The sequence below is a fragment of the Salmo salar genome, chromosome ssa25 (genome assembly GCF_905237065.1).
Source record: "Salmo salar chromosome ssa25, Ssal_v3.1, whole genome shotgun sequence".
Taxonomy (NCBI): Eukaryota; Metazoa; Chordata; class Actinopteri; order Salmoniformes; family Salmonidae; genus Salmo; species Salmo salar.
The window spans coordinates 11,591,714-11,616,973 of NC_059466.1; the positions used below are offsets into that span (position 1 = coordinate 11,591,714).

The following is a 25,260-nucleotide window of genomic DNA, read 5'->3' on the forward strand; positions in this document are numbered from 1 at the left end:
TGAAAATGTGTGCTGGTCAAACAGTTTGAGAACCACTGATATAAGGTGCTGCTACCACATGTCTGCCTCTGCCAAAGTTTAACTTTAAATCGGTGTTTTGATTGGTTATTATAATACATGGATTAGTATGAGGGTTACGAATGTTGAAAAATCATGTTTTTAAGGCAATCCAAGACCGGCATCACTGAGACACATCACTGAGCCTCTTCTTGATTTGGTCTTAAAAGCAAGGGCCAGTAGTTAAAACCTTTCCCCTCCCTAGTTTTCCATTCACCTTCTCATCCTCTCTCTTTTCTTCTAGGAACAAAGTGGGGGACTGCAGTTGTGTTGCCACTCTGTTGGTCAGTGAGGGTGCTGTGGTGTCCAGTGGAGAGCACCAAACGTATGTAGTTAGCTATCCTACTGCTTCACTGTCGAGTCCCCTCAGCCTGGACTATTTTTGCCTTCCCTTCTCCCCACTAACTCCCCCCTCCCCAGACCCCGGTGTTGAATCAGCTTAATCCCTGAATATAACCAAATAAATTGTTTACAGTACCTTTTCCAGCTGTGCCATTGTTCAAAGCCAGGGGTTTGGCGGATGGTTGGGGGGATGGGGCCCCGTTCAGGGTGCATGCCCTTATAAGGCTACTGAAGTCATCTCTGATGTAACATCAAGTTGAGTTGTGGTCCCCCCCCCCCCCAATTAACCAGTGGATGTCGGGGCTTTTAAACAACCACTGTTTTTTTTTCTCCCTCCTCTCTCTGTGCTACTGCAGGCTTGAGCCTTGTCAGCGTGTGGGAGGAGTGGACGGGACAGTGCGAGGCAGAGGAGCACCGAGCAGCAGCTCCATTCAGCAGCAGCAGGAGCCAGTGGAGTCAGAGGAGCCCAGCGCAGCCCAGGGACTCCTGAAGAGGCGCGTGGAGACCAAGGAGCACCGCGAGGACCAGATCCGCCTGCAGGAGGCCGAGCAGCGTGACTTCCGCACAGTGCTGGGCAGGAAAGTCACCACCAAGAGCGTCTCCGAGGAGGACCTGAAGGAGATCACGGCGGAACAGATGGACTTCAGGAGCCAGCTCCAGCCCAGAGGGGTCAAGCCCAAGACCCTGTCTGAAGATGAGAGGAAGGTCAACGCTCCCGCGCAGGTGGACTTCAGAGCCGTCCTGGGGAAGAAGGGGGGAGCTGCGAAACCAGGCGCCGTTCCTGCCGAGAAAGGAGAGCCTGCAGATTTCAGATCGGTTCTGGCCAACAAGAAGAAGCAGACGAGCTTGGAGAACAACGGGAAGAGCCCTGCTCCAGCAGCAGCTCTGGCACGGGCAGCAGCAACACCCAAAGCTCCTGCTTCTTCCCCTGACAAGAAAGAGAAGGAGAAGAACGCTATCAACTGTGTGGATGGTGGGATTATTGATAAGAAGAGTAACAACATTGGAAAGGAGCCAGCGTTCAGTCAGAAGCTGAGTGACGTGAGCGTGGTGGACGGGGCTCGACTGCGACTACAGTGCCAGGTGACCTGTGACCCCCCTGCTACTATTACCTGGACACTAGATGGGAAGGTCATCAAGCCCTCCAAGTTTATCAAGCTGTCCAACGAAGGTAAATGTGTGGCCTACTACTAAACCGACCATGTCTGCCTCCCAAATGGTACCCTGTTCCCTTTTTATAGTCCAGAGTCCAAAAGTAGTGCACTACATAGGGCAGGGGTATTCAACTCTTACCCTACGAGGTCCAGAGCATGATGGTTTTCTGTTCTACCTGATAATGAATTGCACCTCTCTGTAAATCAGTCCCTGATTAGAGGGGAACAATGTAAAATCGCTGTGGAACTTGCTTCAAGGTCCAGAGTTGAGTTTTAGGGACATGGGGACTAGGTCACCATTTGGGACGCATTTCATTAATGCATTATTCATGTCTGTGGAGGCTTGGCTTCTAATATTAGAAAGTAGTGTGTCTATGACAGACAGAAAGACAGTGATATGACTGAGTCTCCCCTCCTTCACCGAAGTATTACAGGCATTTGATTTGGGATATGATGGGAACTTATCCCTTTACATAGGGAAGTCGATCAAATCAAACTGTCTTTGTCGCACGCACTGAATACAAGTGTAGACCTTACCGTGAAATGCTTACTTACAAGCCCTTAACTACCAATGCAGTTTTTAGAAAAATACAATTTAAGAAAAAAATTTACTAAATAAACTAGAGTAAAAAATAACAGTAATAATAAAATAATAACGAGGCTATATATAGGGGGTACCGGTACTGAGTCAATGTGCGGGGTACAGGTTAGTCAAGGTAATTGAGGTAATATGTACATGTAGGTAGGGGTAAAGTGACTATGCATAGATAATAAACAGCGAGTAGCAGCAGCGTTAAAAAAAAAAAAAGGGGCGGTGGGGTGTCAATGCTAATAGTCCCAGTTGCCATTTGATTAGCTGTTCAGGAGTCTTATGGCTTGGGGGTAGAAGCTGTTAAGAAGCCTTTTGGACCTAGACTTGGAGCTCCGGTACCGCTTGCCGTGCGGTAGCCACCGCTGGATTCTTTGGTCATTTTTTGGGCCTTCCTCTGACACTGCCTGGTATAGAGGTCCTGGATGGCAGGAAGCTTGGCTCCAGTGATGTACTGGGCCGTACGCACTACCCTCGATTGCGGTCGGAGGCCGAGCAGTTGCCATGCCAGGCGGTGATGCAACCAGTCCGAATGCTCTCGATGGTGCAGCTGTAGAACTTTTTGTCATCGATGTTACCATAGCACCGATATATTTTGTACTGGTTCCATGTAAAAAGCCCCTCTCATATACAACGTGGTATAATGTGAGTAATAGAGTAATAATAGCTAATTCCCTTTTTCTGGGCTCTTTGGGGTCCCTCACACACACACACACACACACACACATACATGTTTGTCCCAAATTGAACCTTATTTCCTAAATTGTGCACTACTTTTGACCAATGCCCATAGGAAATAGGGTGTCATTTGGGATGCAGATATCCATAATTTCAGCTCTGTTATTTCAGGCAGCTTGATGTGCTGATGAGCTGTGGAGATTTCTCACATTGCCTGAGACTCTGGCCTTCCTGCTCCACTGTGTATGTCCAGTTACAGCGCAACTGTATGGGGATAAGTCCATAGTTTGTCCTTGTGGCAGCAGAGGGTAAGGGTTGCTCTGGTCCCATAACAACAACGAGTTGCCTCTTTGTTAGTGAGAGCGCAGCTAAATGACGCCCTGGACCAGAGCTAGGGGTAGGGGCTATTTAACAAGATGATCAACAAGTAGCACAGTAACATAAAAACGTCCTCAACCCCCAGCTGTTATTTAATGTCAGAGAAACAGTCCCAAATCCCAACTGTCACACAGCCATGTCTAGTAATGATACAATGGAATTATTACTTTGTGACCCTCCAGGTCATGTTTATTCTCATTTTAGGGTCACCGAAGGTCATGCTGAAGAATGCATAGCTTCAGGCTCTAAGAGGGAAGTTTAAATTTCTCATTTACTTCATTTACGTCCCACCATAACACATGAAGTATGTTAGTATGTTCTCATGGAGCCATAGGCTAGTAATGGAGGCCTCTCTGGCTATGGTTGTCTGTGTGTGTATTGGGGGCCACTGTGTTTGTGTGTATTGGGGCCACTGTAGCTAAGGTCCCTTGTATGTGTATCTTTGTTTTCCCGCAGGAGGCCAGTGCTCCCTGACCATCGACAAGGCCCTGCCCGAGGACGAGGGCCAGTACAAGTGCCGGGCAGAGAACTCTGCCGGTAAAGCTGAGTGTTCCTGCATGGTGCTGGTGGATGGTGAGTTGTTTCAGGCTGACGTGCCCTCTGTCTGCTCCCCACTCCCATGAGTCCCCCTCAGCCTCACGACCGCCCCGGCCTCAGCCCAGACACTTCCTGCAATTACAGCGGACCGATTAGCTTAGCTGGAGTCCCTGTTCCAGATTCCCTCTGCACGTCCTCCTCCGCCAGCCCCCCCAGCACTCATTAACAGGCCTGGATCAAAACAATATCCAGGCACGCACAGTTCAATCCTAGTTTTAGATTCCTACGCAAGTACAAATTTAGTTTAACTTTCGCATACTTCTACTCTTGACGTCAATGCAAAAGTATGAGATACTGAAATGTTATTTAGCAAATATGATTCAGTCCACCTTAAATAGTCCAGAGCAGGGTTGCAAAATTCGGGGAACTTTCAATACCTTCCCTGGTTTCCCTGATTCCAGGAAGCCCCCAACCAGGATTTCGGGAAAGCCAGCGAATTTATTGAAAGTTCCCAGGGAATCATTCCATTTCTAACATGAACGGTCCATTTGTATTAAGTACTTTAAGAGACAATGGTTAGCTGTTGTTACTGATACATTAAGTAGGAATTCATATAGTTTATCAGATAGGAAAGAAAGGGAAATAAGTAGCCAATTTTTGGGGCCATGTTTTTTTTTCCCCCCTCTCTTCCGTAGATCCTACAGACACAAACTCGACTGCAGCTGACAAGAAGATCAAGAAGCCATCCACCCCTACCTCAGAGAGTGAGTTTCCAAAATATGTGCTTCCTTATTTCCCAAAAAGGAGCGGTGTGGGATCTCTCTGTCTTTCTCACTGCTGCAGCCTGCCTGCCTCTCTCAGCGGGTTGGGGCTCTTTATAGCATGTGAACAAAAATCAAATATTGTTCTGACCCCAAACTCACTCATTAAATCTGGCCAATCTCTTCTCTCTGTGTAGAGAACGAACATGGAAATTGTGATCAGTAAATCTGTATATGTCTTTTATCCAAAGTGGTGTCCGTACCGTAAGTTAGATTTATGCTAACGGTAAAGGTGTTGGGGAAGATTATGGAGATTTTCTTATTGGCGGTCTTAATCTTTTCAAGCTGGAGGAGTAGGTAGGAGTTCTATAGAGTTATGTGCTATACTGCACATTCTTTTCCATATGATTTAATGACGTAAGCGTTAGCCTGTAAAGAATCCAGCAGTCGACTCCCCCTTGCCCTGAGTCAAGCACGCAGATCTACCTTTACATTAAAGGCTTTGGCTCAGGCACACTCAGGGCTGGGCATGAAGAATGTCCATTTATCCCTCCTGCCTCTAGCCTGGATGGTTCCTTCCAGGGGTCAGAGGCCACTATGATACCTCTCTCCTCTGTGATGTTTGACAGAGCTAATTGAGTGCTGTTTGTCTTTAAGCCCGGGACACTCACTCGAACTTAAAACATGCCCAAGGAGAAAGGGAGAGGGGAGGGAGAGAGGGACCTTTTGCATGGCTGCCCCGCTCACTCAACCTCCTCTCCCAAACTTCCATGTAAGGCTTTCGTCTGCCTGCTCCCTAGCCCTCTCTTGACTCACATGCTCTGGACTCTTTTTTCCCCCCCTATACTCGGAGGTTCTGCAGAAAATCGGCCAGCTTCGGGGATACGCTTTTGTCCTGCTGGAATGTGGACTGATCCAAACAAGCTCTAAAACTAAGAGCTGTGTGGTGAGCGTTTTAATAAAACGCATGAGGCAGAGACCGGACATGAGAGCCCCTGATGATTCATCCACGCTATTCTCTTTTTATAATGATGGATTCCCAAGTAGGAGAGATTTGAAACAAGTAAATATGTGTTTAAAGTTCACAGCATTGGCTAGGGTTGGAGGTAATTCTGTTTTAGAATGATTCACTCACAATGTTCCCATGGGGTATTGGAATCATGTCATGTGACGCTTCAGAGTACATGAACTCTGTGATATTTGGGGTCAGTGCTTATGGTTCTCAAAGAGATTTTGTTATTTTACAATGGTACTAGAAAGCAAGCCTTGCTGCAGATATTATAAAATAATGGAGCTGGAGGGAATAGCATCCGTTTTATGGGCTCTTGACCATTTGTGCTATTTTGTGTGTTTTTTTTGCTCTGATCTTAACTGTTTGGCCTATGATTTTAATGCAGGAAAACTGAAATCCGTCCCACCTAATATCTACCAACGTGTAACCTGTGCAACTAGAGGCGAAAAAACTCTAGATCACCTTTACTCCACACACAGAGATGCATACAAAGCTCTTCCTCGCCCTCCATTTGGTAAATTTGACCATAACTATATACTCCTGATTTCTGCTTACATGCAAAAACTTAAACAGGAAGTACCAGTGACGCGCTCAATACGGAAGTGGTCCGGATAAGCGGATGCTAAGCTACAGGACTGTTTCGCTAGCACAGACTGGAATATGTTCAAGGATTCATCCGATGGCATTGAGGAATTTACCACATCAGTCACCAGCTTCATTAATAGGTGCATCGATGACCATCGTCCCCACAGTGGCCATGCATATCCGAACCGAAAGCCATGGATTACAGGCAACATCTGTACTGCGCTAAAGGGTAGAGCTGCCGTGTTCAAGGAGCGAGACACTAATCCGGATGCTTATAAGAAATCCCGCTAAGCCCTCCGACGAACCATCAAACGGGCAAAGCATCAATACAGGACTAAGAACGAATCCTACTACACCGGCTCTGACACTCGTGGGATGTGGCAGGACATGCAAACTATCACGGATTACAAAGGAAAACCCAGCTGTGAGCTCCCCAGTGACAGGAGCCTACAAGATGAGCTAAATGCCCTCTGTGCTGGCTTTGAGGCTAGCAACACTGAACCATGCATGAGCGAACCAGCTGCTCCAGTCGTCTGTGTGATCATGCTCTCCGTAGGCAATGTGAGTAAGACCTTTTTAAATAGGTTAACATTCACAAGACCGCAGGGCCAGACAGATTACCAGGATGCGTACAAAGAGCATGCACTGACTAGCTGGCAAGTGTCTTCACTGACATTTTCAACCTCTGCCTGACCCAGTCTGTAATACCTACATGTTTCAAGCAGACCCCCATAGTCCCTGTGCCCAAGAAAGCCAAAGTAACCTGTGTAAGTGACTATTGCCCCGTAGCACTCACATCTGTACCCCTGAAATGCTTTGAAAGGCTGGTCATGGCTCACATAAACACCATCATCCTGGACTCACTCCAATGCTGTACATTCACTACAGCTCAACATTCAACACCATAGGGCCCTCCAACCTCATCACTAAGTTAAGGACCCTGGGACAGAACACTTCCCTCTGCAACTAGATCCTGGACTTCCTGACGGGCCGCCCCCAGGTGGTGAGGATAGGCAAAAACACATCCGCTAATCTGACCCTCAACACGGGGGCCCCTCAAGGGTGCATGCTTTGTCCCCTCCTGTACTCCCTGTTCACCCACAACTGCGTGGCCGTGTACGACACCAATACCGTCATTAAGTTTGCCGACGACATGGCGGTGGTAGGCCTGATGAACACCAATGACGATGAGACAGACTATAGGGAGGAGGTCAGAGATCTGGCAGTGTGGTGACAGGACAACAACCTCTCCCTCAACGTCAGCAGGTCAAAGTAGCTGATCGTGGACTACAGGAAACGGAAGGCCGAGCACGCCCCCATTCACATCAACGGGACTGTAGTGGAGCGGGTCGAGAGCTTCAAGTTCCTCTGTGTCCACATCACTAAGGACCTATCATGGTCCAAACACACCAACACAGTTCCCCCTCAGGAGGATAAAAATACTTGTCATGGGCCCTCAGATCCTCAGAAAAATAGCTGCACCATTGAGAACATCTTGACTGGCTGCATCACCGCTTGGTATGGCAACTCCTTGTCATCTGACCGCAAAGCGCTACAGAGGGTAATGCGTATGGCCCAGTACATCACAAGGGCCGAGGTCCCTGCCATCTAAGACCTCTATACCAGGCGGTGTCAGAAGAAGGCCCTAAATATTGCCAAAGACTCCAGCCACCCAAGTCATAGACTGTTCTCTCTGCTACCATACGACAATCGGTACCGGAGCACCAAGTCTGGGACCAAAAAGCTCCTGAACAGCTTCTACCCCGAAGCCATACGTTGGCTTCCCTGACTATTCGCGTTGACCCCCTTTTATTTGCACTGCCTCTCTTGCACCAGCTCAATGCACACTCACTAGACTCTACCCACACACTCACACATCCTACACTCCAACACATATATATATATATATATACACACACACACACATATTGGCAGCACTCACACAGACACTTTCACACTCTTCACATACGCTGCTGCTACTCTGTTTATTATCTATCCTGATTGCCTAGTCACTTTAACCCCTACCTATATGTTCATATTAACCCAATTACCTCGTACCCCAGCACTTTTTCCTTTTTAAATGTTTAGCAAATTGTTCTTACTTTTTTCATTCTGCATTGTTGTGTAAAGGGCTCGCAAGTAAGCGTTTCATGGTAAAGTCTACACCTGTCGTTTTCAGAGCATGTGACAAATACCATTTTTCATTTGAGTGTATATGTATATGATTCATCACTGTGCCCAGCAAATATAATGACCGTCATTTCTTGAATTCTAAGTGCTTTTGAGTAAGCTATTGATGGTATCAGCCTTGTTATGGTTTTTCTAAAGCCGTTGCTCTTGCTCGTGTGGTGTATCTAACTCTAGTCACATAGCGTGGTGAGCCATGGGAATTGCGTCAGTGGTGCAGTGCTATGAAAACAAGCAGCTTCTTCATGCCCACTGGAAAACTCAAACCTCTGCACGATTATTTACCTTACGCTTGGGGGCCACAGTCCAGCACTGCAGGGTCCTGCGGGCCTCAGAATGCACTGTACTATTTGGTGGCTCAGCATCTCCTCTCCTCTTTTCTCCTCTCCCCTATACTCTTCCTCTCTCCACACAAACGGAGCATGCTGGCCACAGAGAGAACACAGAGTGGAATGCCAATGTGGTTGCCTGCTCCAACACCTCGTACATCAAACTGCTTTCATCTGCGCCTCTACTCCTCTCGTCAGCCTGTAACAATGCTTGACAAGTGAGATGTAACGTTCTCCCTCTATTATGAAATAGATGGTGCTCATCGGGGAATTGAATGGTTTTTGAGCTGCTGTTTCTTTAGATGCTGAGCATTTACAACCTGATTGTGACACAGGCCGTGCAATACAATGGCTCCACGTTGTCTGAACGCCTGTGTGAAGGAACCAGATCATGGGTGCACGGCCCCCTGGGGAAGGGTTAAGGCCCGACTTGTTTTGACAGCTTCAACACTTGCTCTGCTGCTCACTGTTCTTGACTCTATATGGACCAGGAACCATCAGCCTTCAAGGCTTGATATCCTGGGTGCTGGCATATTAATTAGTAGTAAGGTTACAGATATTGTCTTTGACCCATGCAGGATGCTGGAATATAGTGCCTTTACATTGACACTGAGATTGTTTATGCAGAACAGTGTTTTTCAAAGGATGGGTCGGGACTCGGGACCCACTGATGGGTAGAGGGCTCCAGGTTAAAGTGTCCCCTAGGTACAGATCTAGGGTCAGCTTCCCATCACCCAATCCTAACCATTAGTGGGGGAAATGCTAAACTGATCCCAGATCAGCATCTAGGGTCAAGACTGCGTTGTGAGTGACTAAAAACATAGGTATTAGTGGCATTGGTTAATGATTTGTCACAAAGGACAGGTATAATGTAGAACATTTGGAGAGCTTCTGGTGCAGATGATCGTGTGTGACATTGAGCAATGTATCATGGTGTCGGTGTGATCCTTTTCCTACCAGAGTCTATTCTTTCCTCTTAAATGTAATGGCAACATTTAGATTTCCACCTAAATAGACATTCCCAAAAGTAACTGCTTTTCATGTGTAATTACATGACTCTGACATGCCAAACCTTGGTCTATTTGGAAAGACATCTGGGAGATTATGAGGAAATGATCAGAAGATAGATGGTAGTTACATAGTTCAGAATACACAAGATCAAGCTCACACACAATAACCTTTTTTTATTTTGAAAGTAATCTTTTCATTGACGAGCTATAAGTGAATTATTGATTCCCAGAGCTGGAAACGCATCAGATGGCTTCCACAACATGTGAACAATATCAGGGAAGAAAATGGGATTGATAGACCTAACAACTATAAATGCTGTCAGGTGTAGTCACGGGACATTTTCAAGTGTCCCTAAACCTCTCCAAAGTGGCATATGTCTGTAAATTAGATCATTCCAGTGCTATTACATATTTGCAATCCCTTATTGCTATTTCTTTTAGTATACAAACACGATTTCTACCATGACAACTTCACTCAAACATTGTGGTGGAGTTATGGGATATCCAGGGTACATTCAAGTGTCCTTTCAACCTCTCCAAAGTGTCCGACTGCGGTAATTGCACTGTTTTTGCACACTGGATGTGCCTAAAAGTTATTGTTCACTATAAAAACAACATTTCTACAACACCAACCTCTCTCAAACATTGTGGTGGTGTCGGGAGACATACAGGGGATATCCTATTGTTTTGTTTTTTCAACCTCTCCAAAGTGCCTGAACATTTAGCCTAGGCATATCCAATGTATTGGTCCCACATACAAATGAACTGTTTACAAAAACAATATAAAAGTAATAGATATACATAAAAAAATATGTATATAAAATATCTTATCAAATACAACTTGGTTACACACGTGTCCTTCACTAAAAAAGGTGCACAAATAGAAATAAGCGGAACTATTTCAAAATGGCATTCTTGTTCGTTTTACATTCCAGGTGTAGATGATTAGATTTCACTTTCACCATAGCTTGTGCATGTCGTGACAGTCTTTGAAGCGGTCCCTCTCTGCCAGGAAACAAAAAGCGAACTGGCTTTTCGGACAGAACAACAGTCATTTCACCCTTTTTTTCCCCTCCCCTGTGTTTTGTGCAATGCTTGCAGTTCTTCCTTTTGTCTTTTGGCATGTGTGTTGGACCGTGATGCTCGCCTTCAGTAGGGGGTCTTGTGACGGTTGCTTTGTGCCCCTAATTCATTCATTTCCAACACCAGCTGCTCTCTGAAGGCCAACTAGGAGAGAGGGGTTTGACTTTTGCTTTGGCCATCTGCTTGTGGAGAATGAAAGCATTTACTGTAGCAATGTCCACAAAGTGGTAAAACAAAAAGTATTATACCACTTCCTGGTCTTGTGGAGGACCTGGTAGTAGCCTATCAGAGCATCAGATATGTCGACACCCCCCCTGCTGGCATTGTAGTCCTTCGCAGAAACAGGAATGGGGGCTTTCATCCTTTCCCCCCCCATCCTTGAGACATGGTCGTTATTGAATGACTTATGCTGTGTGGTGAGCATGGTTACTTCCCTAGTGTCCTTCCATCTCACAAAAAGCAGCTTGTTAGTCCTGATCCAAAGTATGGTCCCCCTCTCCGCTGTCTTTGTCATGTCGTTTACCTTGGTCTTGGGGAAACCGATTCTGTTAGGACGAATGGAGCCACAAGCCTCTATTTAATTTTTCAAGAGGTCTATGAAAAGTGGATGTAGAACCATCAGACAGGTGATTGACACAGCAGTGGGGGGGTGAAGACCTTGACCGGTCGGGGGTGCTTGCTGGGGAGGGAAGCTCCCAAAAGTCATCATCCAAATCCTCTGCATCATCCACTCTGTGGTGAATAAAATAAAGAGAGATTACTGTTGTGAGACACACAGAATTACAGTTGACTAAATTTGCAAAATGGCATTACTGTAAAGTAGACAAAAGTACTGTAAATTAAGCCTAAACTTAATCTGTGCAGTGACTCACATAGGTGTGAAGCACACACACAATGCAAACAGTAACACATTGGAGACAAAGGCAGAGATGAGAACCACAAATAAAATTGGCTATATAAGTCCTGAAAATAATTGACTTACGGATCTAAAAGTGGAAAGCAATCTCCGTCGGGCGAGTCGAAATCCTCGTTGTCCAAATCGCTCCCCTGATCCGAGTCCAACCAGTATTTTATTCAAAGCTTCTATGTCTGTATACTTTTTCATAGCTGCCTTCTTTTTAGTTTCCTGATCAATCTTCTTAGTTTGTACCTTGTTTACCCCCTTGAGAAGCCATCGTTTATGCTTAAGCGATGAAATTCAACCGATGAAATATGTTTACAATGTAATGTAATTGAGGGGTACGTTTGTTTATCCAATGTGTAACACTGTGTTTGTGTCACACTGCTTTGCTCTATCTTGGCCAGGTCGCAGTTGTAAATGAGAACTTTTTCTCTACTGACCTACCTGGTGAAATAAAACATTTTTAAAAATGTAGCGTGCTCGGGGCGCGTCTCGTCTCTGAACCAGGTGGCAATAGTTCGAATTACGCATAAAACATTCTAGGCCTTGCTTTGTCCCACCCAGGCCAACTGCATATCCCTGGAAAGCTTATCACATTGGCTACAAGACTGTCAAGCTGCCATAGTAGCCAATCCCCTGTGTAATTGATGCCTACTGCGCGTAAGCAGGCAACATCATATTTTTGATGCGCAAAGATCTAGTCACTCAGTGGACATTCGATGTTGGCATTAAATCACACATCATAACATTGGCATTAGGCTGGATTTGGTCCTACCAACCTAAGGATTTCATATCCCCCATTTAGCTATAGCTCAAACACAGACCAAATCGAAGCTTATCTTGTAAGATGTTTGGTGAAAACGTTGTGTAAAATAAAAATGTTGACTCTCGGGGCTTGTGATCAATAACGGTAGGTCACAGGAAGACAAATAAGACATTCTCATTATCTGTGGAATCCTGGATTTCGGTGTGTATCAATGTATTCCGTGTTTATTTTGTTTATGCTTCATAACGCTAACCGGAATGTATATAGCAGCCATCTTGAAATGAGGTCATCAGCTCGGCCTAGGGGCTACAGTTCATACCAGACTGAATTGAATAATAACGTCTAATAGGATCCCCAAATATGGGGACTTTACATTTAAGAGGTTAAACAGCCGTTCCCTTTCTCTAGTGCTCCGTGATTTGTTGCACGTTCCAATGTTCAGTCCTCCACTAGGTCTCTCGTCACACGGCTGTCTGTTTTTCAAGGATACACCAAAGAGCTGTTTTGGACTTGAACCGTAGGTGGATGGCTAAACTAACTAGCTGATACACTGCCTCGAAGCTCAACTGCAAAGTTACAACATATAAACAATGATTCGTTTTCTTGATCCGAGTGCTCGAAGGCCGGGCGCAGTTGTTTAGTTAAGTCCAATCTGAACTGAGGCATGTGAACTTTACAACACGACCAATGACCGACTAAGGATAAATCATTTTCTGCACTAAAACTTTGCAAAACCAATCGGTTTGCTCATAACCATTTAAGTCTGTTGTTAAAGCCTGGTCTGTTTGTTGGTCTTCTTCTCTATTTGACATGAGGTAAAAAATATATTGTTTTGTATTGCGATGGTAGATGCTTTGTTTGTGCAATTACAACTTTTATCAACTTCAAATCGTTTTGGTACGATGAGCAAAAACAGTTTTGTATTGGAAAAAGGATGTTTTTCTGTCCAGAGAGGACCTGTCATGCAGAAAAAGCTTGGAGCTTGGAGTTAAACTGTTATTGGTTAATATTGATATTGTTGCTCCTTGCTCCTCACTCTATGCATTAGTTAGTTTTACTGGCGCATTGTTTCTTGACAGCAATCAAATGTAAAATAAATAGTGCCAAAAGCTATTTCCTGGATACTTTTGACTATTTTTAGTATTACCAAAAAAGGCAAATACCAAAGGACATGAGCACAAAGGCAGCCCTTCGTTCTCCCAAGACATCCACAAGAGAAGAGCTCCCTCCCCCAATTTCACTTATCAGACACAGTTTATTCTCCTTTCCCGTACACTGTCCTGGGAATAACTAGTGGTAACATTTTAAATTAAGCATATAATGCATTATAATACACTTGTAATATGTTATGATGACACTGACTCTTATAATAAGCGTCCATAATATCTCATAAGCGGTTATAAAACTCAAATGTTTTATAGATCATTTATTATAATGACATGTAAGACTAAAGGCAAATGAATGAACCAATTGAACAATGATTCTCAATCTACAAATGGGGATTTATTTCCCACAGTATGACCCACGCTCAATTTAGAGGCTTGCTCACAAGCTGGACTGTTTCTAGCTTGTGATAAATGAGCTGTACAAATCTTCATCTCTGCTTTGATCGATCAGTCTGACTGTCAAAAGTAACAACTCTTAACAGGGATCCAGAGAAATCACTGCAGGCACAATTTGAGAAAGGATGTCAGGAAAAAAGAACGGCAATGTACAGTATGCTCTTTCTAATGCTTACTGCTGCCGTAGCTCACAATAATGGAATAATTTAAATGCAATGACCGTTTAATTGATGTGAATCCTACACACTCACTACATTTAGATTCCGTCTGGTTTCAGATCAATGTTTTATCATGTACATTTCACACATGAAGAGTCACACATGGGATTCATTTGTACCAAATCTTCAAATTTGTTCCATTATCAAATGCATTGACACAACTGCCTTCCTAATTGTAATCATTGATCTTCTCTTTTCCAGGTGAGGCAAGGATAAAGAAACCGAATACAAAGATGTCTCCCAAACAGGGTAAGAAAGACTTCTTTGCCATGCAAAAATGGAACCCAGGGGCGTCTCAGAGAATGAGTGCTGGTCCAGGATCAGCTCCCCCTGTCCATGTCCATGTTATTCACTGTGATCCAAAATTCTTAGCTGATCCTTAATCGTCACTCCTACTCGGGGAGTCGCTTGATCAATAGGGCCCTGTACTAACACTCTCTGGGCTACTGAAGAGCCCACAACCAAGATGTCAACAAGCAGTATAGATGATTCCCCAGACTCTATGTACTCTAGCGCTCTCGTCCAACAACAGTGATACATGAAGTAGATAGCATAGAGGACCTGGCTCGTGTGCCAAACACTGGCCGTACCTTGCTTCTCTAACTAAGACTGAGAGTACTGCTCCCTGCTCTGGCAGAAGTCTGGGAGTGCCTGTAATAGCAATCAGAGACCCCCCCCTTCACCATGCTGTAGTGTAAACCAACCTGCCTTCTAATAACGAGAGCCAGGGGAGCAAGTCACCCAATCCAAGCAGCTGTTGCAGTTCTGCTTTGTTCGCTGCCGGGGAGCATTAAGGCGTTAGCAATGGAATGATGTGGGGCAAGGGCGGAAAGTCACAAGCCTGCCAAACGCAGAGGTTTGTTCTGATGATGGAGATGTTCCTGGCTGAAGTGACTGTTGGTTTGTGTGTGTTTTGTGTGTGTCGTCCAGCTATGCCCCCTCAGATTGTCCAGTTCCCAGACGACATGAAGATTCTGGCAGGGGAGAAGGTGGAAATTCTCTGTAAGTTTGGAGGAGCTCCACCAGTCAACTGCACCTGGCTCAAGTTCCGCAAACCAGTAAGGACCAGTCTGTACCAAATAATTGACAACCTTGATAAAGATGAGCAAAAATGACTGGTGTCGAAATGAGAATGCATGAGCAGAAAAGAACCCAATACCTACTGTGGTGGATCTTTGATGTTATGGGGCTATTTTGCTTCCAGTGGTCCTGGGGCCCTTGTTAAGGTCAATGGCATGAACTTTACCAAGTACCAGGGACATTTTAGCTAAAAGCCTGGTTGCCTCTGCCAGGAAGCTGAAACTTGGCTGTAAGTGGATCTTCCAGTAAGACAATAACCCCAAGCACACATCAAAATCTCCAAAGTAATGGTTAATTGGCCACAAATCAACATTTTGTGATGGTCATCTCAGTCTCCGGACCCAAGAGTGCGTTCCATAAGCGCAGACAAAGGCACTGGAAGGATTTTTTTGGGGAGGAATGGTCTAAAGATCTGTCCCAATGTGTTTACTAACTCATAAAACATTTCAGAAAAGGGATCTGTGCCGTTACCCTCGCGAGGTGAGGAGGTATTGAATTGTTTTGACCCCTACCTTTTGGGGGGGGGAGTATTACTTGTTAAACAAAATCTCGTTCTCTGAGCAATTGTATAGGTATAAAATAATATAATTTCCCCTTTTTTCTTGAATAGAATATAGCTCAGTATTTGAATTATTTATTTTATACAGTCATTTTTTGCTCATCTTTATCAAGGGTTTCAATAATTCTGGACCCCCACTGACTATAATACTATGCCCATGTCTATGATCAACTCTAACCATGATCTGAAATGATCCACCATCTCCATCAAATATATCATATTTAATTACACTATACTAATTCAAGGATGTAGCTCTCATCATTGTAGCCTTGAACACTGTTTCAGCTAACACATGCCCCCTCTGTGAAACCCCTGCCTTTGTCTTGTGTGCAGATTCAAGAGGTCAAAGGTGTTTTAACCATTGAAACCACTGAGGTTACCAGTAAACTGACCATCGCAGACAGCCAGCAGGACCACTGTGGCTGCTACACCATCGAGCTGCGAAACAGCTACGGCTTGAGACAGGCAGCTCTCAACCTTACCATTGTCGGTACGTTCCATTTTTCACAAATCAGGCAGCGACGCCGTTTTTTTGGGGGGGGGCTCCGTTGATGAGATTCAGGAGACGATTACGAGTGGCGGAAGTCTTTCCCTGTATCAAATGAGATGTATGGTATAATCCACTGTTTAAAACCACTGCTCCTACTGATACCGATCATTGTATTGTCTCTCGTAAAAATAGCAGTCCTGTAGCTTTGGGGAATGTTGTTGGGGAAGGGAAGGTATGCAGGCCGGGCCAGCACCAACTCTCTGTATCCTAATATTAACAGGCCGTTGCAGGGATCTCCAGTGGCCTTTTAAGGCTGTGCTTTCTCTCCAGCTGTTGCTTCAATATGAGGCCCTTTGCCACTGCTGTCATAGTGGAGTGTATCGAGTCCAACTCAGGGAGTACGCCACAGCCAGGGAAAGAGGAGTTCTAGAGCTGCTCCATATAAACGCAACCGCTTATGTGCCCAGAGAACCGTTAATAGCATACGAAGAGGCACAAAGCGCTTGTTAGACGCTGGTAAAAGTAGCCTACTACTTGTTAATGTATATGATCCTCGCGTTAGGTTTATGGTTCTTGGACTGTATGTATGGAGTATAGAGGTTTAGTTTTGAATTGTTTCATGTAATTTGTGGCCCCTTTTGCGGTGACATTGAATCATCCCGCATGGCAGAGCTGTTGATGTCACGCTGTGCTCTTTGGGGCGGTTTCGTTTGGTATTTTACAAGGGACCACTGGGGATTAAGTGGGGGTATGCTTTTAACAGCTTGGATAACATAACATCCCTCTAAACAAAGCAGCGAGAATAAGTGTACTGTGCCTAGCAGACAGTCTGGGGCATGTCGTCTGACACCAGCAGTACATAAAACTGATCCAGACTCCATGTGGAGCCTCGCTGTCACGGCTCTCACTGATCGTCTGCGCTCACGAACAGTTTCCCGTACGGTGCCTTTAATGGAGAAGCTGCCATTACTCTATATGGTGAAACTACTGTTGACGAATGGAGTTGGTTCAAAAGGTAGCCACTATAGCCAGACAGGAAGCTGCTTCATTCCCAACACAGCTGTGCTTTTGTGTGCACGGTCATTACTGATGTTGGTGAATGGAAGGACTGGGAGACCTGTGTTCACAAATTGAGTGACTCGTCACACCTTTTCAAAGGCATCAAACTGTCGGTTTATGTCCCAAATGGCACCCTATTCCCTATATAGTGCACTACGTTTGACCAGGACCCAAAGGGTCAAAAGTTAGTGCACTATATAGGGAACAGGGTGCCATTTGGGACTCAGCCTGGAGCATGTATCACCACAATGTGATCATGGTTTTGTGTGGCTTGTTGAAAGGTCTAGTATTGTGTCTGAGCATGTCCGCCATTTGGTGTGCTGATCTACTGTGTGACCTCTGTGTGTTCCAGACAAACCTGATCCCCCTGCACGAGTTCCAGCCGCCTCAGACATCCGCCGGTCCACACTCACACTGTCATGGTATGGCCCCACCTACGACGGGGGCAGCGCCGTCCAGTCCTACAACCTAGAGATATGGAACTCAGTGGATAAGGAGTGGAAGAACCTGGTCTCCTGCAACAGCACCTCCTATAATGTCCAGAACCTGCTGGGTCAGCGCCAGTACAAGTTCAGGGTGCGGGCGGTCAATATCTACGGCATCGGGGAGCCCAGTGCCGAGTCTGAGGCTGTCACAATGTTAGAGGAGGATGTTGAGGGTGAGCTCCCCCTAGTGGCGTCTATGGTGTTCTGACACTCATTGGTAACACTATTATAATCACACTCATTGGTAACACTATTATAATCACACTCATTGGTAACACTATTATAATCACACTCATTGGTAACACTATTATAATCACACTCATAGGTAACACTATTATAATCACACTCATTGGTAACACTATTATAATCACACTCATAGGTAACACTATTATAATCACACTCATTGGTAACACTATTATAATCACACTCATAGGTAACTAACAAGCCATTTTCATTGTGTCAGACATTGATTTGTATTAATGATTATTAATTCATAATAATAATGATTGATTCATACTAATGACTAACGACCTTTCTGATTATTTATTCTAACAGAAAAGGAGGAGGTTGAGGATGATGAAGGTATGTTTAATCCAATCCAATATTCCAAGTTTATAAGTCATTGATTCCTTTAAAAAATAATTTTGGTAACACCTTCTATGATGTGTAAAATGTTTTATAATATCCTTTATAATGCCTTATAATGTGTTATGACAGTGACTATAAGCATCCATAATGACTCATAAGTGTCATGTTCCTATGTTCAGAGAAAGAGCCAGACTACAGAGATGTGATCGTTAGAACAGATGTGAAAGTCAAGGATCTGTATGATGTGGAGGAGAGGCTCGGAACGTGAGTACCCACCTATCAACAACGACTATGTCCCAAAAGGCACCATATTCCCTATATAGTACACTACATCTGACCAGGGCCTATAGGTCTCTGGTCGAAAATTTGGGCACTATATAGGGTGCCATTTGGCATGTAGACAACATGTTGGTCAGCAAAGCATTGGTCCACATTGACACATGTATCTACATGTGCAGTAGGCCTACTGTGCACGCCTCTCATCCATGATATCCTCTGTATCAGACTCCAAAAAATGATCCTTTTCCTTTTCTGTGCTTTAGGGGGAAATTCGGACAGGTATTCAAACTTTTGGAGAAGGCAACGAAAAAGCATTGGGCTGGAAAGTTCATCAAGGCCTACTCTGCAAAAGAGAAAGATAATGTGAGACAAGAGATTGCTATAATGAACTCCCTCCATCACCCCAAACTTGTCCAGTGCATTGATGCCTTCGAAGGCAAGTCGGACATCGTCATGGTTTTGGAAATGTGAGTATATTTAACTCATACTTTACAAAAAGTGATATTCATTTAGGTTACCCGGGATGTATCCTAAATGCACCCTATTCCCTATATAGTTTACTAGAAACGGAAACAGAAGGTTATTTAGTAGGTATACAACTGGAATGAATACAGGTCCATGTGCAGTTTTGATCTTGAGGATTTTTACTTAGCACTTGTGTGTGACAAATTACACTACATGGCCAAAAGTATGTGGCCACCTGCTCGTCAGACATCTCATTCCAAGATCATTGGCATTATTATGGAGTTGTTACCCCTTCTGCTGCTATAACAGCCTCTACTTTTCTGGGAAGGCTTTCTACTAGATGTTGGAACATTGCTGTGGGGACTTGCTTCCATTTAGCCATGAGCATTAGTGTGGTCGGGCACTGATGTTGGCTGATTAGTCCTGGCTTGCAGTCGGCGTTCCAATTCATCCCAAAGGTGATCGATGGGGTTGAGGTCAGGGATCTGTGCAGGCCAGTCAAGTTCTTCCACACCGATCTCGACAAACCATTTCTTTTTGGACCTCGTTTTGTGCACGGGGTCATTGTTATTCAGAAATAGGAAAGGGCCTTCCCCAAACTGTTGCCACACAGTTGGAAGCACAGAATCATCTAGAATGTCATTCATTTTATGATGTAGCGTTAAGATTTCCCTTCCCACTGGAACAAAGGTGCCTAACCTGAACCAAGACCATTATTCCTCCTCCAACAAACTTTACAGTTGGCACTATGCATTGGAGAAGGTAGCTTTCTCCTGGCATCCGCTAAACCCAGATTCGTCCATTGGACTGTCAGATGGTGAAGCATGATTCATCACTCCAGAGAAAGCGTTTCTACTGCTCCAGATTCCAATGGCGGTGAGCTTTACACCTCTCCAGCTGACGCTTGGCATTGCGCATGGGGATCTTAGGCTTGTGTGTGGCTGCTCGGCCATGGAAACCATTTCATGAAGCTCCCGACGAACAGTTCTATTGCTGATGTTGCTTCCAGAAGCAGTTTGGAACTCTGTAGTGAGTGTTGCAACCGAGGACAGACGATTTATACGGGCTACGTGCTTCAGCACTCGGCGGTCCCATTCTCTGAGCTTGTGTGGCCTACCACGTTGCGGTTGAGCCGTTGTTGCTCCTAGACGTTTCCACTTCACAATAACAGCACTTACAGTTGACCATTTGATAAAACTGACTTGTTGGAAAGGTGACATCCCACTGAGCTCTTCAGTAAGGCCATTCTACTACCAATGTTTGTCTATGGAGCTTGCATGGCTGTGTGCTGGATTTTATACACCTATCAGCAACGGGTGTGGCTGTAATAGCTAAATCCACTAGTTTGAAGGGGTGTCCACATACTTCTGGTGATGTAGTGTATCTGAGTATGAAAATTGATATGATAACATTTATTTTGGAGAATGTCAAAGGAAATTGATTTGCATTTAAACATCTCCATTATTCATGGCTAATAATTATTTTTGACCAGACAGACACTTCACACAGACAGAAATGATGGCTTTTTTATGTGGTGATGCTTGGAAAAAGTTCACTTGCCAAGTATTCGAGATGTAAACACATTAGACTGGACGATTTCCCCTCTTGTATTTATAGCATTATCAAATGGTACACTGACAGACGAACACTGGACTCACTTGACTCTCATTTAAAACCGCAATTGTCCTTAGTACTAATTTTAGATGATATGTCTTGTAAGCTGTCAAAGCTAAAAAAAAAAAAACGATATTTGAGGTACTCTAAAATGACAAGTATTTGATATCCAGTGAAGGATTTCCATATTTGGCTGTAGTGTGTTTCGCAGGACCTCAACCATCATTCTCTCTCTCTCTCTCTGCAGGATCTCTGGTGGGGAGCTGTTTGAGCGTATCATCGATGAAGACTTTGAGCTGACAGAAAGAGAGGTCATTAAGTACATGCTGCAGATTGTGGACGGGGTTCATTACATCCACAAGCAGGGCATCGTCCATCTGGACCTCAAGCCTGAGAATATCATGTGTGTCAACAAGACCGGGAGCACCATCAAACTCATTGACTTCGGCCTTGCTCGCAGACTAGGTAACCAGGACATTTTCAGAAATAGGGTTGTGAAATTCCGGTAACTTTCCACAAATTCACAGGTTTCCCAGAAATCCTGGTGGGAGGATTCCTGGATATCCTGCTTATTCCAGAAATCTTCTATCTGGGAAAGTTACTGGAATTTTGCATCCCTAATCAGAATCATAGCAACATCTATCTTTTCATTAACTTCCTATTCTAATGAATGCTAAATAAACACCATTTCATTTTTGAAAGCGTCTTTCCCTGTGTGCTCCTAGAAAGCTCTGGAACATTGAAAGTTCTGTTTGGAACCCCTGAGTTTGTGGCCCCTGAAGTGATCAACTATGAAGCAATCAGTTACCCAACAGACATGTGGAGTATAGGAGTCATCTGCTACATCCTGTGAGTGTCAAACCAGTTATAATGACCCTAATAACCACTTATAACCAATCTTACTTGTAATGAGTAAGCTTCTGTTAACACTTTATTTGGATAATCCCAAATAGATTGTTTGTAAATGTTCAACTAACTGTCAACAACATTTATACAACCTAACGTTAACCCTAAACCTAACCCTTATCCTAACCTAACGTTAACCCTAAACCTAACCCTTATCCTAACCTAGCGTTAACCCTAAACCTAACCCTTATCCTAACCTAGCGTTAACCCTAAACCTAACCCTTATCCTAACCTAACGTTAACCCTAAACCTAACCCTTATCCTAACCTAGCGTTAACCCTAAACCTAACCCTTATCCTAACCTAGCGTTAACCCTAAACCTAACCCTTATCCTAACCTAGCGTTAACCCTAAACCTGATCCTAACCGAGCGTTAACCCTAAACCTAACCCTTATCCTAACCTAGCGTTAACCCTAAACCTAACCCTTATCCTAACCTAGCGTTAACCCTAAACCTAACCCTTATCCTAACCTAGCGTTAACCCTAAGCCTAACCCTTATCCTAACCTAATGTTAACCCTGACCCTTATCCTAACATTAACCCTAAACCTAACCCGTATCCTAACCTAATGTTAACCTTTAACCTAACCCTAACTGTAACCTAGCAAGCTGTTGCATTAATATAGTTTGTTGATCATTTGAGCATCTGTAGGTAATCTATAGGGCACTATTCAAATAAAGTATATTTGCTACCATGTGTCCCTAATCTCAATGCTGCCTTATTGGATTTCTCTGGGCTTCCATGCTCACAGCAGCAGATACTTTCCACAGGCAGGCGGGCAGGCAGTGTATGGGCCTCTCCAACCTCTATGCCTGTAAATGGATATAGAGACAGAGCAGAGCAATACTCTCCAGTGCCCCAAACCTCTGTGAGGTCTCCTCGGTCCACAAAGATTTATTACACACGGCTTACATTGCAGTGTTAGAAGTAAGGCTGTCTGATCTCTATTGCCTCAGAGATTTCAGTGTTGCATCCTAAACAGCTGCCTATTCCCTATGTAGGGCACTACTCTTGACCAAAGCCTTAAGGGAATAAGGTGCCAATAGGGTGCCATTTGGGACGCATGCTAGGTTTCTTCAGTCCTGTTACAGAGTCCTGACTCAAAGTGTACATGGTGGATAAAAAGCTTTAGTGGTGTACCGATATAAGACCTATGTCTAGCACGGAAAACATCTGGGTGTGCCCAATAAGACTGGCTTTGTTGAAAGTGATGAACACTTACCAAGTGTCACCAGTGGGCGCTGTTTAGGGGCCCGGCAGGGTGTGGCGCATTTTCCATGCAGAGCAGAAGTGGTTTTTGGTAGACCTTTTGTAGGTCAAGCGTTCATTATACTTCTCTCTCTTTTCTTTTACTTGCTCCCTCTCTCACGCTCCACCTCTCTCCAACCCCCCCCCCCTCTCCATCCATCAGGGTGAGTGGCCTGTCCCCATTCATGGGGGATAACGACAACGAGACCCTTTCCAATGTGACCTCGGCCACCTGGGACTTTGAAGACGACGCCTTCGATGAGATCTCAGACCACGCCAAAGACTTCATTACCAACTTGCTGAAGAAAGATATGAGGTAAGCAACATGAGGCTCTCTGTAATACGGCTTGATTAAAGAGCCAGGTCTGTCCCAAATGGCACAATATTCCCTACATAGTGCACTACTTTACCATACTTTATCATAAAGTAGTGTACGGAATAGGGTGGCATTTCTGACATGATTTGAGTGTAAATGGCTTTGATCAGCCTGCCAGATATCTCGGTTTAGATTGTTTAGGTGTCATATATCTGTTATTTAGTCTTCTTTTGCCAACGGTTGCTTTGGACTCTGGATGCATCCCAAATGGCACCCTATTCCCCAAGTAGTGCACTACTTTTGACTAGGGCTCTGGTCAAAAGTAGTGCACTATATATGGAATATGATGCCATTTGGGACGCGGCCCCATATCTCGGTCCAAATCTCTATGTGATGTTTTGTAATACACTGTGAATAAAGTCTTTGCGCCTCTCAATGTGCATGTGTCTCTGTGATCATAGGGCTAGACTGACATGTGATCAGTGCTATGAGCACCCGTGGCTAAAACAAGACACTGGCAAAATGGAGGCCAAGAAGCTGTCCAAGGAGAGGATGAAGAAGTACATCTTGAGAAGGAAATGGCAGGTAGGTAAACAGCAGAACAGATCATGCGTTGTGTCCCAAATGGCACCCTATGAGCCTTGGTCAAAAGTAGTGCGCTATAGAATAGGGTGACGTTTGGGGATGCAGACCATGTCTCCTGTTACAGATCAACATATGGCCATCCGTCTTAATCACAAGACGAGCACTGTAGAGCGGTGTCGTAACGTATTAATCCACCCAAACATGATTGAGATTGAGAAAATGTGCTAGATATAGTGCACTATGAGTTTTGCTAAAGTTCCACTGTAAGAGACGCTACGAAAATCACTGTACTGTTGACTGTTAGCGTACTCTGAGCTTCCAAGTCCCTGCAGTTAAACTCCTTCTTTGAGTGCTCTCCCATGAGCAAACCTCTCATTGTGTTAAACAGTCACCATGGAGGGCCATTAGCATTTCATGAGGTTGAAAAGTACAAACTGCGAGTATTACTTTGGAAAACTAGAACACAAAACAGTAGAGACGGTGAAAGTGGAGAGATGTCCGTTTGACCTGTGTTTTGATCAAAATGTACAAGTTCTGACGGCAACAATCTCAGGGATCAAGTTATCCACCATGCTTTGTTTATAGTAGCAAAGTTTTAGGAACATAGACTGTGTCCCAAATGGCAGCCAATGCCATATATAGCTCTGGTCAAAAGTAGTGCACTATAAATGGAATAGGGTGCCATTTGGGACACATTTATTCAGACCTGCTTTCCCCACGGTCAGCATGACATACACCAGTGGACAGTAGATCTGATCTGACAGTAGATCTGATTCTACACATGGACTGAGATGGTGAATCACATCAGATTGTGGAGAAGCCAACTTAACGAGTTTCTCCTGACCCAGCCCAGCACTCCTATCAGTGCCCTCTGACCTCTTCCTTCTCACACCAGTCTCTCCTCCAACACTTTCAAGTTCTGTTTCAGTCTCTCCATCCTTCATCCCTCTTATCATTCTCCATCTGTCTGCTGGACTCCCTCTGCATCTTTAGTCTTTGAGATGATGATGTCCCTCTGTAAATCAGTCAGGACTATCTTCATCAGGCTTCCCTCTGCGTCAACTCTGGCCTCTCCCTTATCTCCTTAATAGCCTGCCTGTGGGACACAGCCCTACTCTGTACTTCATGGTCAACTAACAGGCCATTTCTTATTGTTACAAACAAGGCCATTAATTCATAAGCGTCCTCTTAACATTTCTTGATGATGTCTATTCCTATACCGAGGACTGTTTGTACTGCGACAGCATGTAACGAGTGTATCATTGATTTCATGGCAGAAAACCGGACATGCAGTGCGGGCCATCGGAAGACTGTCGTCAATGGCGATGTTGGCGGGCGTCAGTGCCAAGAAAGGCTCCCCTACTGAAGGTGACACGGCTTCTTTTTACCTCCTGAATGTTCCAAACCTTTCTGTTGTACCCCCAAGCAGGGGATGGC

General features: G+C 44.6%; 1 protein-coding gene across 4 annotated transcripts in view; it reads left to right on the plus strand.

Annotated features, from left to right (window-relative positions):
* Positions 1-25,260, plus strand: part of LOC106586160 (myosin light chain kinase, smooth muscle) — a 99,809-nt gene that overhangs the window by 71,257 nt on the left and 3,292 nt on the right. For all 4 annotated transcript variants that reach the window (XM_014173072.2, XM_014173069.2, XM_014173075.2 and 1 more), the window contains 16 exons: positions 302-382; positions 756-1,570; positions 3,655-3,771; positions 4,431-4,499; positions 14,351-14,398; positions 15,080-15,207; positions 16,122-16,278; positions 17,690-17,995; positions 18,378-18,404; positions 18,590-18,674; positions 18,953-19,156; positions 21,016-21,233; positions 21,494-21,617; positions 23,086-23,238; positions 23,700-23,823; positions 25,101-25,191. In XM_014173072.2, coding sequence (XP_014028547.2) covers positions 302-382; positions 756-1,570; positions 3,655-3,771; positions 4,431-4,499; positions 14,351-14,398; positions 15,080-15,207; positions 16,122-16,278; positions 17,690-17,995; positions 18,378-18,404; positions 18,590-18,674; positions 18,953-19,156; positions 21,016-21,233; positions 21,494-21,617; positions 23,086-23,238; positions 23,700-23,823; positions 25,101-25,191 — 2,747 coding nt within the window. The remainder of the gene's footprint in view (positions 1-301; positions 383-755; positions 1,571-3,654; positions 3,772-4,430; positions 4,500-14,350; positions 14,399-15,079; positions 15,208-16,121; positions 16,279-17,689; positions 17,996-18,377; positions 18,405-18,589; positions 18,675-18,952; positions 19,157-21,015; positions 21,234-21,493; positions 21,618-23,085; positions 23,239-23,699; positions 23,824-25,100; positions 25,192-25,260) is intronic.